This window comes from Bubalus kerabau, chromosome 9, assembly GCF_029407905.1.
Source record: "Bubalus kerabau isolate K-KA32 ecotype Philippines breed swamp buffalo chromosome 9, PCC_UOA_SB_1v2, whole genome shotgun sequence".
Classification (NCBI taxonomy): domain Eukaryota; kingdom Metazoa; phylum Chordata; class Mammalia; order Artiodactyla; family Bovidae; genus Bubalus; species Bubalus kerabau.
The window spans coordinates 82,841,878-82,858,160 of NC_073632.1; the positions used below are offsets into that span (position 1 = coordinate 82,841,878).

The 16,283-nt window shown below is 43.9% G+C and overlaps 1 protein-coding gene across 2 annotated transcripts in view; it reads right to left on the minus strand.

Annotated features, from left to right (window-relative positions):
- The window catches only part of MAP3K5 (mitogen-activated protein kinase kinase kinase 5), a 227,165-nt gene extending 211,123 nt beyond the window's left edge, over positions 1 to 16,042 (minus strand). The window contains exon 1 of one of the 2 annotated variants that reach the window (XM_055535729.1): positions 15,670 to 16,042. Coding sequence is in view for 1 of the 2 variants with exons in the window: in XM_055535728.1 (XP_055391703.1) it covers positions 13,906 to 14,329 (424 nt within the window). In the remaining variant the exon portion in view is untranslated. Of the gene's footprint in view, positions 1 to 13,905; positions 14,728 to 15,669 lie in introns of those variants that run through there. The other variant, XM_055535728.1, reaches the window with a different exon arrangement.
- Positions 16,043 to 16,283: the final 241 nt, after the last annotated feature.

Here is a 16,283-nt window from a genome sequence, read left to right on the forward strand (position 1 = left end):
CTAAAGGGGACAATTACAAGACTTGAGAAGGTAATCCTCATAGACTAAATATATTGTCATCAGAAGCTTATAAGTCAGTCAAAGTCTTAAACGGAGCTTTCAGAATTTAGACCATGTAACTGAAAACTGAAAGCAGATCAGGACCTTGGATTCTCCAATCACAGTTTTTTGTGGTTTTTTTTTTCCCCCTCTGTTAATGCTCTTAGAAAATCTTCTCATATTAAGTTGGCTTATCCTCTGGCATGGAATCTGTTTAGGGAACACACTCTAGCTCCCCTGACAAATACACCAAGGAGAATCAGCCCCAGGAAAGTGCAATTTAAAAACAGAAAAATCAAGACTGCTTCATACATCTGTCTCTGCAAACTTATTCCAACATGTCTAATGATATTTTCAGAGGGAAGCACAAACCTATTAAATAATGGTGGGTCCAGGAAAATTAAGGCATGCCAACATATAAAATCATAGTATAATTTTGTTCAAAATTCCCAAATGGTGTCACAACACAGTGGCACAACTGTTCTTGTTTTGTGTGAACAACTTACTTGTTTCTGATGATGGTGTCTGGCCCCTCTAGGGCTAATTCCAAGATTGAAAATGAATGGAGGGCTTCCCTGGTGGCTCAACGGTAAGGAATGTGCCTGACAATGCAGGGGACATGGGTTTGATCCCTCATCGGGGAGGATCCCACATGCCACAGGGAAACTGGGCCCATGCACCACAACTACTGAGCCTGTGCTCTAGAGCCCGGGAGTCACAACTGCCGAAGCCTGAGCACCCTAGAGCCTGCGCTCCACAATAAGAGAAGCTACCCCAATGAGAAGCCCGTGCACCACAACTAGAGAAAAGCCCACATGATAACAAAGCCCCAGCAGCAATGATGACCCAGCACAGCCAAAAAATAAATCTTTTAAATGAATGGAAATGCTAACCTCTCAATTCATCCTATCATGTGTAAAATTGACAGCTAGTGGGAAGTATTAACAGAGAGAGCTTAGCTCTTTGATGACCTAGAGGGGTGGGATGGGGTGGGGTAGGAGGGAAATAAGTAATCAGGAGAAGCTACCAGTCTTGGATAAACAAGAGATTATCCATCATGAAGAATGTTCATATATATTTAACAAGATGAAATCTGCTTTTTAAATAAAATCTGACCAGATGCAGAGTCCTGAACTCAGTGAAGCTTGAAAATTGTGAAGTAGCACTTTTGTTACCTAACCTTCACCAAACAGTGAAAGTATGTGTTAATGCTGGAGGAAAACCAAAGAGATAGAGCAATATCTTAACTTTGGTTCCAAGTGTTTAAGCAATTTGGCTGATGTAGAAAAGTGTTGCTCTCATGTTATCAAATTTTACCTTCTCCAAGATTTCCTAAAGGGGCACCAAATGATAGTTATAAATGTAACCATAAAACTCCATAAAGGTTACTTAAGCTCAGTTACCTACAATTCTTGTCTGCCATTTGTCTGACTTCTGTTCCCTTAAACAAAGAATCAAAAACAGAATTTTGTCTGAATTTTTAAACATTCCATAAATCCAAGCAAGCCATTCATTAACCCTATTATTCATGAATACTGATGAATATTTACATGTTAGCAGCTTGTAAATGCTCCTGTAATTTACCTTCTTAATTGGCACATATTTGCATCTAACTCATTGCTTCAAAAGAACCTTAAAAAGTGAACTTCGTAAATATATTATGTTTGTGATAAATACAGATTTTGTCACTTATACCTTGATGTGAGGGCTTCCCTGCTGGCTCAGTGGTAAAAAACCTGCCTGCCAATGCTGGAGACTTGGGTTCGATCTCTGGCTCAGGAAGATCTCTTGGAAAAGAAAACGAAAACCTACTCCATTTGCCTGAAAAAAATCTACTTGCCTGGAAAATCCCATGGACAGAAGACCTTGGCAGGCTACCCAGTCCATGGGTTCAAAAAGAATCAGACACAACTTAGCAACTAAACAACAACAACTTTGATGTGACATAAATCAATCAAAATTAACACTTATGACCAAGTGTGCCACTCATTTGAATATATGCTCGAAGGACCAGTCAACACTAACAAAATACTCCTGGAAATTAAATGTTAAGTCAAAAGCATAGCTGACTGTGCAAAAGATTTCATAATGCTGACAAGCCTTAATTTTAGACTTTGGAAACAAAACAAATGCAGATATGCAGGTCAACATTCTAGTAAACACAGCAGGATCAGTCCTTGGTAACCCACTCACGTGTCATATTTAATGATTAAATAAATGTTCTACACTATTGCATTTATAAAGGAAAGAGGAATCTAGGATTCTGTTTAGAGTCAAGCCTAGCATTTCCTTTCCAACTTTATTTCAGATTTACCAACTGCCAAATGTACTTTAAGCACCTAGGCTATTGGCAGTACTAAGTTGCTGGGCAAGAAAAGTTAAGCCAACTATTCTCACCATAACTCACACGCAAGCTACAACACTGTTCTCGAATTTCACTAGGTCAAGCCAAGCAACTTACATCCCAATCCTGTTTTGCAACTAACAACACACACACACAAAGCGATACATTAGGTTGTAAAGCCAGATTCTGCCCCTCTATATGGCCTAGAAAGCTTTTCTTACCCTGACTGTATATAAATAGTTAACAGTAAATGGACCAAGAATTAGTTTCAAAAAACTAAAATCTTACTGTCCAGATCTAATTATCTGAATTTTCACTGGATCAACCACAACTAGTTTCCCAAGATCAATTTCTAGAAATTGTCTTGATAGAGCTAACATACATCAATTGTATGCGTGTGACTCAAAAACAATTAGAAAGGTTATGTAAAGTATACATTAGTAACTATGATTAGGAACTTCAAAGGTAGCCCAGATTTCAAACTTAGTCATTTTTATGTATATCGTAATACAGATACAGTCCTGCATGCATCACTGTATATAATACATGTCTGCCATTCAAATTCCATTATCTAAATGGAATTCTGTTTGTTTAACAGGCTCATTCTGGACAAGCCATTCAGTAACTCTGAATTCAACCTGACTGCTGCTGCTATTGCTGCTAAGTCACTTCAGTCGTGTCCGACTCTGTGTGACCCCACAGATGGCAGCCTACCAGGCTCCCCAGTCCCTGGGATTCTCCAGGCAAGAACACTGGAGTGGGTTGCCATTTCCTTCTCCAATGCATGAAAGTGAAAAGTGAAAGTGAGGTCGCTCAGTCGTGTCCGACTCTTCTCGACCCCATGGGCTGCAGCCTACCAGGCCTCTCCATCCATGGGATTTTCCAGGCAAGAGTACTGGAGTGGGGTGCCAAATTTCCTGTCAACCAAGGACCATACATAAACCCCAGGTATTATCAACAAATAAGCAACACAATTCAATCATGGACTATACACCTAAGGAATCTTAAATTGTTACTACACCACTGGTATGTTGCAATTACCTAAAATAGCCTCAATTTTTTTCACAAACTAAAAGGACTAATACAAAAGAATTTTGAGCCAGATCAAATTTCACTACTATAAAACCAAAATATAAGAAAAAAGATTCTAATTCTCAGGTAGTAACTCTACTTGTTTCTATAAGTAAGAATATAAAAATTCTTCTTCATTAAAGAATTAATTACAATACTTCCCTGAGGTCAATTTAGTGAGATTCTGTCAATATTTATAAAAGACCCTAAAGTTTTTTAATACAATTGAGTACTTATTTACATAATTTTGAACATGATACTGATTTCATATAAAAATAAATGAAGTGCCTAATGCATAGTTTACAAATGTGTAAGCTTTTGGTCTTCAATGCATTTTCACATTTATTTTCACAGTAATGTACATTGTTCTCATGTGTCCCATTCTGTGAAATCACCCATATTATGAAGTCCGTAAGAGTTTCCTTGGATTTTTCACTTATTCGCTACTTAGAATATCACCTTGCATTTGATAGGCTTATTAAATAATTACTTATTAAATTGTTGAATTCAATGGGCAGACTGAAAGATCATAAAAGGCAGAAATTACACTCAGCCTAATTCTGTGCAGACCTTAGAAATAAATCTTGCAGATTTTTAAGTAGTCAACTTTAATGTCTATGATGAAAAGGCTGTAATTTAAATGTTCTCAAACAGAAAAATTTATTTCTAAGAGACAAGAGAGCATAGTTAAAAATGAACAGACTGAATTTTGCCTCTCAGCGTTAAGTCCCTCATCTATTTGGATCTGATTTCCATATATGCTGTGAGATAAGAAACCATATTCATTTTTATTCAACTATTACAGCCCCATGAGTTAAATACATTCTCATTTCTCAATATATAAATGAACAGACTCTGGGATCAGACAGCCTCAGATTCAAAACTTGGTTCTATCAAGTGGCACTGGGAAAGTGATTACCTCTGCTGGGTCTCAATTTCCCCATATGTAAAACTGATCTATTGATGCCATCTAACTCATAAACATTAAATAAGGAATATGATTGGGAATGCAGAGTGATTGGTATGGCACCCAGCACACAGTAACACATGGTGTTCATTTGGGTAGCGCTGGCCTTAAATTGGGCTTCTGTGGTGGCTCAGACAGTAAAGCGACTGCCTGTAATGCGGGAGACCTGGGTTCAACCCCTGGGTCAGGAAGATCACCTTGGGAAGGAAATGGCAACCCACTCCAGTACTCTTGCCCGGAAAATTCCATGAATGAAGGAACCTGGTAGGCTACAGTCCATGGGGTAGCAAAGAGTTGGACACGACTGAGCAACTGCACTGGTTGGTTCAATGGCCTTAAACTACAAAGATCAAAGTAACATATTTGGTATGTAGAGTTTTATAGCAAATTTGCCAGTCCTCTAAAATATATAAGCATTTTTTTCTTGCAAAAGAGAAACCTATTTGAAGGTGTCTGGACTACTGAAGGGAGAAGGCAATGGCACCCCACTCCAGTACACTTGCCTGGAAAATCCCATGGGCGGAGGAGCCTGGTAGGCTACAGTCTGTGGGGTTGCAAAGAGTCGGACACGACTGAGCGACCTCACTTTCACTTTTCACCTTCATGCATTGGAGAAGGAAATGGCAACCCACTCCAATGTTCTTGCCTGGAGAATCCCAGGGTTGGGGCAGCCTGGTGGGCTGCCGTCTATGGGGTCACACAGAATCGGACACGACTGAAGCGACTTAGCAGCAGTAGCAGCAGGACTACTGAAGTTCCTATTAGTAATAATGATTTCCCGGTATATAAGTAAAGCTGGGTTTGCAGACACTGTAAGCAACATACCAGTCTATTCTGACTTGGTTCTGACTTGGCCCTGGGAATTATCGGATTTAAAAAAAAAAAAAACCTTTGATTGTTCTTCTAGTGATAAAACCATTTGATAATGCTTTGGGGATAAACATTAAGTTGTATAAAACTGATAGTAATGCAAATAATATCCGTCCACAGCAATATAAAGAAATATTCTTTGGTAGAGATACAATTGATTTCCATCCTGTAGAAAAGATGGCTCCAACATTTACACTTATAGAATTGTCTTACAGCACATTAGTCAGTTTGGCATCTATTAGCAAATCATTTCAGCATTCCTGATTGTTGTGTGTGTGTGTGTCCCTGTGTGTGAGAAAGAGAGAGAGAGACATCTTGGCTCTTCAAATTCTCCTTATCATGGACCAAGATGTTAGAACTGATCCTCTTAAACAGCATATGTGTTTTGAAACGTTTTTCACTGCAAGGGGAAAACACCTGGATTATTCGGAACTCTGAAGACATGAGTTTGACTCCCTACTCAGCCAGTTGATTTATTCTGGCCAAAGTCAAATACCCTTCTCCAAGGAGGAGTTTTCTCACCACTGTGACATATAGAGCAACTACACTGCCACATTTATGTATTTTCTGGAGCACATAAGATAATCAAAAGAGGACTCCATTGCATAAAACAACACACATTTACATTATCACCCTCATCTAGCCACATGACATCACCTACACCCCGGTGTGAACAAACTATAAACCTGGAAAACACTCGAGAGGTAAGTAAGAGCTGCCATGTCCCCAAGACAGCAGGAATCATGCTCCTGGTCCTCGATAGCCTCAGCTCTAAATTTATCTTTGTCACAAGAAACTGTTTGGAAAGACTGATGCTGAAGCTGAAACTCCCAATACTTTGGCCACCTGATGTGAAGAACTGACTCATTTGAAAAGACCCTGATGCTGGGAAAGATTGAAGGCAGAAGCAGAAGGGGACGACAGAGGATGAGATGGTTGAATGGCATCACCGACTCAATGGACATGAGTTTGAGTAAACTCCGGGAGTTGGTGATGGACAGGGAAGCCTGGTGTGCTGTGGTCCATGGGGTCATGAAGAGTCAGATATGACTGAGCAACTGAACTGAATGTGATATCAAGAGGTACTTGACATGTCACAGCCTAGGTTTTTTATTAATTCTTTGGGGGTGACTTTCAAATAAGAAATAGGAGTAACTAAGATTTTGAAAGGACAGTGAATTCTGAAGCCCTCAAAGAGAGGGCTTCCCTCATAGCTCAGTCGGTAAAGAATCTGCCTGCAATGCGGGATACCTGGGTTTGATTCTTGGGTTGGGAAGATTTCCAGAGTATTCTTGCCTGGTTAGTCCCATGGACAGAGGAGCCTGGCAGGCTACAATCTATGGAATCGCAAGAGCTGGACACGACTTAGCGACTAAACCACCACCTGGCAAATACCCAGTTTTACATGGTTTGGAGTCAATAGTCAAATGGCCTGACATCCACTAATAATTCACTAGGGTAGTTCCGCTCCATTTCTGTCTCTTATGGGGTGCGTTGCCATTTCCTTCTCCAATGCATGAAAGTGAAAAGTGAAAGCGAAGACACTCAGTCATGTCTGACTCTTAGCGACCCCACGGACTTCAGCCTACTAGGCGCCTCCGTCCATGGGATTTTCCAAGCAAGAGTACTAGAGTGGGGTGCCATTGCCTTCTCCACTTAAGAGGTCTTAGAAGAGACTAAAAGTGTTGGGAAATACTAATGTAATTGGTCAGAAGTACTTTTAGAGCCTTACTGTACCAAAGAATATAACTTGCTTCCTGTATGAATCATATACCAAAGGCAATTGCTTTGCCCATTGTTGATTACCTATTGTAACAGAAAAGGCTGGCATGTAATGAAATGTTTACTGCTACATTGAGCAACTCCTGAAGCATTTAAGTTACACAGATTGGCTCTGCTAGGATTTCTAGTAGGAGACTCTAAGAACATTTAAATTTTTTTCTCCTCTCTTCTCTGTCTCCTAAGAAGACTGCCACAAGGTAGCCTGGATTCTGTATCTTTTAGTTTTTATATTTTCTTCAGAAAAAAAATTACAAAATAAAACTCACATTAAGATATTAGGTACTCGTTTTAAATTTTTGTTGGTACAATTCGACAAGACTTTAAAAATCAGCTTTGCCTCATACCCTGTCTCCTTCTCTAATAATCTGACACATATTTTGATGAGTTCCTTAAGTCAGCATCTCCAGCCAGAGATAAAAGCCAATATATAAAAACAATGAAAGCAGTCAGTGTATTAGAATCATCAGTGGATTTTAAAATAATTTATCATTTTGCTCTGCTTTCCTATTTTTCTTTTATGCCATTAATAAAACTTGCAAATCGAACTTTGCTCCCTGAAAATAAGGGGAATCTTTCTTAAACAAAGCCAGTTTCCCCACTTAACTATATCCAGTTTATAGGATGGTGAGGCGGTTTTTTTGAAGATGTACCTTTCCCAAGGTGACTGGTTTCTTCCTGATACCCGCAAAGCTATAGTTCCTGCAACATTGTCTACTCCCACCTCACTTACTACAGTCTCAACTCTCATCCTGCCTCAGGCAGAGTGGGGTGCTGCTTGAAGGGAACACTTGGGACAACTACTTGCAAAGCAGAACCAGTTGGTACCTGTTGGTGGAAACTCGCATATTCATTGGGCTTTGTGCTTGTCGATCTCCCACTGGTCCACAAAGAAGCCGTGAACCAGTTTTATCCTGCAAACCAGAAACAGGAACTGAACGGGCCGCTAACCAGGCCTCCAAAACAGGAAGCAGGGGACAGTCCCCGCCACCGGAGGGGAACTATTTCGTAGCAGAGGACTCCCAGAAGGCTGGCAGCAGCCAAGGCCACTGGTGAGACAAAGCCAAGTTGTGTGCCTATAATTAGGCTTCACCTAGAGGTGGAACCGACTGTAACTCTCAACTGACGACTCTATGAAGCAGACCAAAGGTGACCAAGTTGAGCCAAGGAGCCAGGAGCCTGGGAAGCAGGATCAATGATGACAATCTGCACTTGACTATTTGGGGTAAGAAATGAGTGCTCTACAAACAAGTGTACTTTGTGTTTTGGAGTTTTCTTTTTAGCTTTGCTTTTTTTCTAATTTTCTAGTAAAATCCTTTTTGGAAAATTTTGCCTCCAAGAAAGCAAGAGGAGGCACAGTGCTCTGGGCTCCCACAGGGTGGCAATGATATGCCAGCAAAAAACACGAGCGTGGCCCCACTGGGGTAATTTTTTTTAACCCCTTCCTAAACTAGACCCTTTTTTTTTTTTTATGAGTTTGCCAACATTTGCTCTCTTTATAATTTTCTAAGGCTTGTTCCTTGGTTGAAGAAAGACTGACTGGAAGTGGGAAGGGGCTGTAGGTGGTCTAGATCAGAGGTTCTCAAACAGCATTCTGTTGATTGGCATGATAGAGTTTTTTATCCATCATGGAGAAATAGGAAAAATAAAATGCATTTTCCCATATATTTACTGTATGTAAAAAGCTATTCTTTGTTTTAAGACTATGTTTCCCTAATTTAACATTAAAAAGAATGTCTTTTTAAGAAATAGTGGCAGTAGTTGGCTGGTTTTTGAGTTTTCTTTTTCTTTTTAATATCCTTACTTGGAAAAATAAAATCATGACAAATTCATGTCAGTCTTCAAATTTTTAAAAACCAGTTCATGGGAACCACTATTTAGGAAATACTGACACCACCTTCTTCAAGTATATGAGACAGTATGGATAAAAGCTTCATTGGATTTAAAAGCAGAAGATGCAGAAGTGGGCTGGAAGACTCTCAGGAACTTCTCATTCTGAGATATACAGGATACAAAGGTTATGTTTGCTTTGTTTTGTTATCAAATAAGATTGGAAGTCCTAGGGAGCTGTGCTGGAAGCAAGTGAAACCAAACCCAGAAAGTTCAGATGCCTGTCCAGTGACATGGCCAAATAGGAGACTATTATCACAAGCAAGGCGGGAACACTACACAGATGAAAATATAAGGCCTAAATTCTTAAAATTTTGACCTGCATATGTTTCCTTCCTGTTCCCCACTGCTGCTACTCACCCAGTAGGGTGATAGGCTGAGTAAGAGATTGCAATCTACAGAAAGCCTGCTTAAGAGAAAGGCCAGGGGATACAATGGTAGTTTGGGTGGGGGGCGGGGGGGGCGCAGTGTGGAGGCAGGGAAGGGGGAAACAGGCAGCCATTCAATTGTGAGCCCCCTGAGAAGGAGTGAGGTGGCCGTGAACAGAACACTGTCCCTGGGTCTTAGATCAGCTGGAATTCAAGGACCATAAATAGGTTTGGAGGGGATGAAGGTTAAAGTGTTCCTAGATCTCCTGCTGACATTGCTTCCTCCTTCGCTGAACATCCTTCTTCCTCCCTCACCGTTTCTCACCTCCCTCCTCTCCCCGAAACTTCCCAAGCCTTCCTTTGTCCCCTGTCTCACCACAGCCTCTCCTTCTAACACCACCAATCCAAAGTGATACTCCTACATCCAGCCAAGACGCTACCAGAAGCTAGGTAAACACAAGTTACCAATTCTAACTCAGGGCAAGATGGACTCACAAGTCTCAGTTTTAGGTTGGCCAGCAACATAATTTTACTGCTTAAATAGACAAAGGAGCTCCAGACTTCAAGTACATTGAGTAAGGAGGGCTCTTACAGGCTAGACCCAAATCTAACCACCATCTATAATACTGTTTCTAAGAAAGAGTGTGCTTCTGGTTCTAAGCAGCAACCTTAAATCATTTAGGCTGAATGAATATAACTCCTTTATGGTTCAGTTTTCTCATAAGCAAATAGGGGAATAATAAAGTCTATCCCAGCTATACTTTGCAAAAGTAGTGTTCATTTTTTTAAAAAAATTTGATTCCCTGCCATTTGGGGCCTATCTACCTCAGTGGAATAGCTCTGCATCACTAACATCTGTATCACCGACATTTGTATCACTGATATCACTTAGCTTTTCTAGAAATTTACTGTCTACAATGCAGGGGTCTGGGAAGGGGTGTTATTAGCCTGTCAACTGACATCTCTGAGTCATAGTCTTGTATATATGATGAATTTTCATAAAATATTGGATAGAACATTAGTTTCAAGATGGAAATGAAAGAGAGAATGACAAGGGTAGTCAAAGAACAAACTTGATTATAGTTGAACAATAATCAAATAGGAAAAATCAGTGAAAACCTGTAACTGCAATCTACTCTTTAGAAAACCCCCGTACACATAGAGAGCAGAAGCTTGTAAAAATGTAATCAAACTACTTCAACGCCAACATTCCATTTTAAATGTTGAGGCCCTTGTAAATCCTCCTTGTTTACCATTCTATCTCAGGTTAGGGGTCACCTCTGACCCACCCTTCTTCCAGTTTGATTCTAGAGGCTACTTCCTAGAAGCCCAAAGCATTCCGCAAGGACGCTCACAACCAGGAATCTGCACTTGAATCTGTGCTGCTCAGCAACCCTGAGCTCCTGGAGATGGCAACATTATATATACACGCGGTTCATTCATCTCTATGAACTGAAGTGATTCCTTTTTAAATCAATACTGCTATAATTTTAAAGTACAGAATTTAGGGCTGGAGGGAATCTCAGAGACCAGTTATTACAACTCTTCTCTGAGATTTTAAATGATTTGCTCCAGGCAATGGCACCCCACTCCAGTACTCTTGCCTGGAAAATCCCATGGATGGAGGAACCTAGTAGGCTGCAGTCCATGGGGTCGCTAAGAGTCAGACACAACTGAGCGACTTCACTTTCACTTTTCGCTTTCATGCATTGGAGAAGGAAATGGCAACCCACTCCAGTGTTCTTGCCTGGAGAATCCCAGGGACGGGGGAGCCTGGTGGGCTGCCGTCTATGGGGTTGCACAGAGTCGGACACCACTGAAGTGACTTAGCAGCAGAGAAGAACCAAAACCAGAATCCAGATCGTGAAACTCTTGTTCAGATGCTCTGTCCTAGCCCACCTTGCTGCCTTCCTTTGCAAACTCATAGGATTACATGAGAGAATCCTAGAAATTTAGTTTCATCTCCCCTCTCTCCCTCCATCCCTGATCCAATTGTTTAGGCCACTGAAGGAGACAAAGGACCTTACTCACAATTACATGGTTCAGAGCAGAGTCAGGATAAAGACGCAGACCAAACTAGAGGGATAAAGTTCTTCCCACTATGTCATAACGATTCAACTTTCAAGTGGCAGTAGTAGATGTAGAGAAGAGGTCAGCATGGGGCCAAAACCTTACCAGGCCTGTTTTTGCAAGGCCTGCAAGCTAGGAATGGTTTTTCTATTTTTTACATGGTTGAGGAAAAAAAGAAAAAATCAAAAGAATATCACTTTGTGAATAATATGAGATATAAATTTCATAAATCTGACAACATCTATTAACCAAGTTTTGTTGGAATACAGCCATGATGATTTATTTAGATCCTCTTTATGGCTCCTCTTGAGTAACACCTGCAGAGCTGAGGAGGTGTGAGAGACACCTCCAGCGAAATCTAAAACGTTTATACCATCTGGCCCTTTACAGAGGACAAGCAAGTGCTCTCTTAGAAATCAGAAGTTGAGTTCTACTACTGTTCACCTTGGCCTCCCTCAGTTTAGAAAAACAAAACCGATACCATTTTCATTCTGTCACATCTTCAACGTTTTCTTGCTGAATGAGAGACCTGAGGGTTCGTGTCATAGGCAGGGGTGAAACTGGGGCCTGCCTAGGTTGAGCTCACCAGTCGGATGGGACAGAGCTAGCCCGGAAACACTGGTTTCCCTAGAATGTGCCCTCCTCCCAACTATTCCACATTGCACACAATGGCTCACAAGGTCCCTGCCAGCTCTCCACCACGAGTTTGATGTTTCCCTCTCTTAATTCTGAGAATAAATCAGTCCAGCTAAATGGAGGTAGCAAGGGTGAAGCCAGACCTTTTAGAGTCAGGTACCCAAAGTGGGACCCTCCATTGACCAGTTGTTACCCATGACCTTGAGCCAGTGATGGAGCCCCTGGTTTTCTCATCTAAGAAGATAGCTAAGTATTTCCCTCATGGGCTTGTTTGGAGTATTAAATGAGGTACATTTCAAATGTCTGGTACCTTCTAATCTTTCTCTCTCCCTTTCCCAGAGATAGTATTTGGAGAATAAACATTACGTGAACCTTGTTAGGAAAGTCTTTCAAGTTAGCTTAAAGATTATTTTATAAAAAAAATACCCAATCTATCAAAACAATAAAAATAGGTTTAGCATTTCATTGGGTGTACTCCTCATATATCTTTCAGTTCTTTGACGCTTTTTCCAAATTATAACCCAAAAATAAAAATGCTGTAATTTTTAGAAATATTTATGTAATTTTTATAGCAAGTCACACAACCAAGCTAAACTATATTCTACCCATTTCCAGTTATGAAGACTAAGACGGTAAAATACACCAGAAACAGCAAATCCTAGTTTATTCAATCTGGCTTCCTTAACATGAAGTTCTTGTTCTTAAAATATTCAGTTTTGGCTGAATTCCAAGACTGAAATAAGCCTTCTTCAGGTGTTTTGAAAAGACTGAAGAGAATCAGAACTGGAAACAAGATTGGAATATAAAACCTTCTATGTGATCACAATGCAAGAAACTTATTGTCTGAAAGCACCATTAAATCAAATTTTATGCCCACACTTATAAAAAAATAAATATGTATATATTCTCAACATTGGTTGTACAGGGTGCTAAAGGTTAATTTCAATAACATGCTTCTATCTCTAACATTTGCTAACAGATAGCAAATTGCTTCAGTCACTTGAATTGCAGTGACACTTTCTGAAATCTGTAATAGGCTGAAAAGATTTTTTTTCATGAATTACTCTAGCAGTCACTTTAATGGGCACACTTCAATGGCCAATCTAACTTAGTTATTAAAACTGCGTATCAGCGTTTTACATAATGTTAAATTATCTACTTGCCAGCCCATGGGGGTATATGGAGTCAAGAAAAACAGACTCTGCTCTTTTTCACCAAAATTCCAACAGAGATATCACGCAAGTTTAGTGTTAAGTTTAAAAAGTTGCTTTTGAAAGTAATTACTTGAAAATTCAAATTGGTAAGAGATGGGAAATCAAGCCACTAAACTTCAGGGAAAGGGAGCTGGGAAGATCGTGACATAACATGCAAATTCACACAGATCCGCTCTGCGTGCAGCTGGCTGCGTGGCAGAAGTCAGAATTTTTGTACTCTCAAAAGTACACGGAAAAAAATGAGGACATCTTCTAAAACAGGCACAGGTATATATAGAAGGAAAATGTGGGCCAAATCTAACAGAAGAGAAACCAAAACACTGAATAAGGCAGGGCTGACTGGGACAAATAACTCGCACTGCAGGCGAACAGAAGTTCTTCAAGAGGACCACACGCACCCCGGGACTCCCAGCGCGGGCCGGCGGCCGGGCGGTCAGACTCTGCCCCGAGCTGCGAGCGACCCGAGCAGTCACGCAGCGCCGCTCGCTGCCCCTAAGGTGGGGCAAGAAGTAAATAAGTAAGATGCTCAACTGCTGCCCAGAAACTGATCGATTTTTCCTATGGGGGCGGGGGGGTGGGGTGGGAAACAACAGCTTTCCCTCAGCGGTGGCCCCTGACCGCGGAGGCTGGGGCCCTGCATTGTTAAATCGCACGCACCTGCATTGTAAAATCGGTCCAGCACCGCAGTTTCCCCAAAGTCCAGTTTCCCAAAATGCAGGGTCTCCAGGGCGGCGCCCACCGTCTCGCACGCCTCCCGCAGGCACTGCAGGGCCTCGCTCTCGGCCACCACCAGCTGCCCCTGGCTCGCCTCGTTGATGACATAGGCCACCGTGGTCCGTCGGCCGCCTCCGCCCCCAGAGTTGCCCCGGCACCGGGTGGCGCTGCTCCCGGAGGTAGCACTGGGACACCCGGCGCCGGGAGCGGCGGCACTTTCCACGTTCCAGAAGCTGCCCGGTGGCGGCGGTGGCAGCTGGTTCTCCTCGCCCTCGGCCGCCGTCGCCGCTCCTCCCCTACGGTAGCTGCCGCCCTCGGCGAAGGGTGGCACGGAGAAAGTGATGCCCTCGCCCGCCTCCGCGCTCATCTCTCCCGGCCTGACTGCCGCGGCGGCGTCGCCCGCCCAGCCGCACCGTCTGGCCAGCCACAGCTCAGGGCTGCTCCGCGCGCGCCTGGCTAAGCAGCTGCCATCCCGCGTCGCGCCTTCCGCGCCGCGCCGCCGCCTCCTCTCCGGCGCCCTCTCCCCCGAAGGGACGCCGCTGCCCGGCGGCGGCTCGCCCCTCCTCGGCGCCTCCGTGGCCGCGCCGCTCGCCCGCTGCAGGGTGTAGAGTACAAGGGGTGGGGAGCCCGGCTGAGCGGGAAGGGACAGCGCTTCCTTTTCTTGGCCGGCGGACAAGTCGGCTCGCGAACCTGCTAGGCGGTGCGGCTCAAGGGCGCCGCTCTCCGGGTGCGGTGCGCCCTGGCCACCGGGGAGCGCGGTCCCGGCTCCTTCCGTGCCGGGCACCCTGGGAGGGGCCGGGGAGGGCGCCCTCTGGGTGGGGAGCTACCTGGCCAGCACCTCGCGGGCGGGCAGACTCCCTGGACCGCGTCCCGGAACAGCGGCAGCGGCCGCCGAAAGGATCCGCCTCCTTCCTCGGCGGCAGCTCCCCTTCATCGGCTCTATTTCCTCCTCCTGCCCCGGCCCCGTTCTCTTCCGATTGCCGCGGCCGCTTCGTCCCGGCACTAGCCGGTCGCTCGAGTCTCGCCGCTCCTTGCAGCCGCTCGCCAGGTCCGCCACCGGCTTTTTGCCGCCCACTCGTCGCGGCACTGAAAGTCTGGGCCCGCCCCGGGGGAGGGCGCTGCTGGGAAGCTCGAGTCCGGACGAAACCGACCGCGTCGCGGTTCCCGGACCGCAGCCCAGCCCGGAGCACCGCGCGAGGCCAAGGTTCTCCTCCGTCACCCACTGGGCTCCCCACCCAAGATAACCTGGAGTATGCAAAAGCCCGGAGCGCACGCGACTATAGGATGGCCCCCCAAAAAGTCTCTCTTGCGAATACTCGGGTCTTCTCAGCCAGCGCCAGGAGGCACGCGCCACGTTCCCCGTAACCACGGCGCCCTCCTCCGGCCGGTGCCGGCCTAGCTCCGCGATGCTGTCGGGTCCCATGTGCGGCGCGGGGAGCAATAGGGCGGCGTGGGGAGACCCGCGTGGCGCTAGGCCCGAGGATTTTAACTACGGTCCTGCAGGCGGCCTCAACTGGAGAATGGTGTATTGGTGACAGTGGCTCTCCGGGAGTGGCAGGCTGAATTTATCGGGTCTGCCCCTGGTAGATGTTTTCAAGTTTTCAATAGCTCTGCTGTCGTGAATGATTAGCTCCAAGTGCTGAACTGTATAGCATTTGCATTCCCATTTGAGTTCGTAAAATTTCCCCCAACGCACCGTATACTTACCTGAGATAGAAAACCGGTTCCACCCTGGACTTGGCAAATCATCTATCTGCCAGATGAAAGAGGGAAATTAAGCAATTACTTCAATTTTTTTTTTTTAATTGCACTAGGGGTGGGGATCGGGGAATGCCTGGCTTGCTTAAGAGCAATCAGAGTATCTACTTATTTGGAAAGTAAAAACATATGTGCAAGTTCTCAGCGAACTTCTCCAGAATGCTATAACTTTAGGAGAACCAGTGGAACCTACAGTGAAATAAAGAAACAGGTTTGGACTTTACATCTCCAGGAACCGAGATGATTAAGTTCTATGAAAAATGTAGAAGAACACTGCAAATTACATGCAAGCTAGGCGGGAAGCGGGGCTTCCCTGGTGGGTCAGTGGTGAAGAATCCGTCTGTGCAGGAGTGGTGGGTTCTGTCCCTGAGTGGGTAAGAAGGAAATGTCAACCCACTCCAGTATTCTTGCCTGAGAAATCCCATGGACAGAGGAGCTTGGCAAGCTACAGTCCACGGGGTTGCAAGTATCCCACATGACTTAGCGACTAAACAACAGGGGGAAAGGAGGATAAAATAGTTAAGTAGGAAAGGGTTAAAAGAAGAAAGGAAATAATGTGGGGA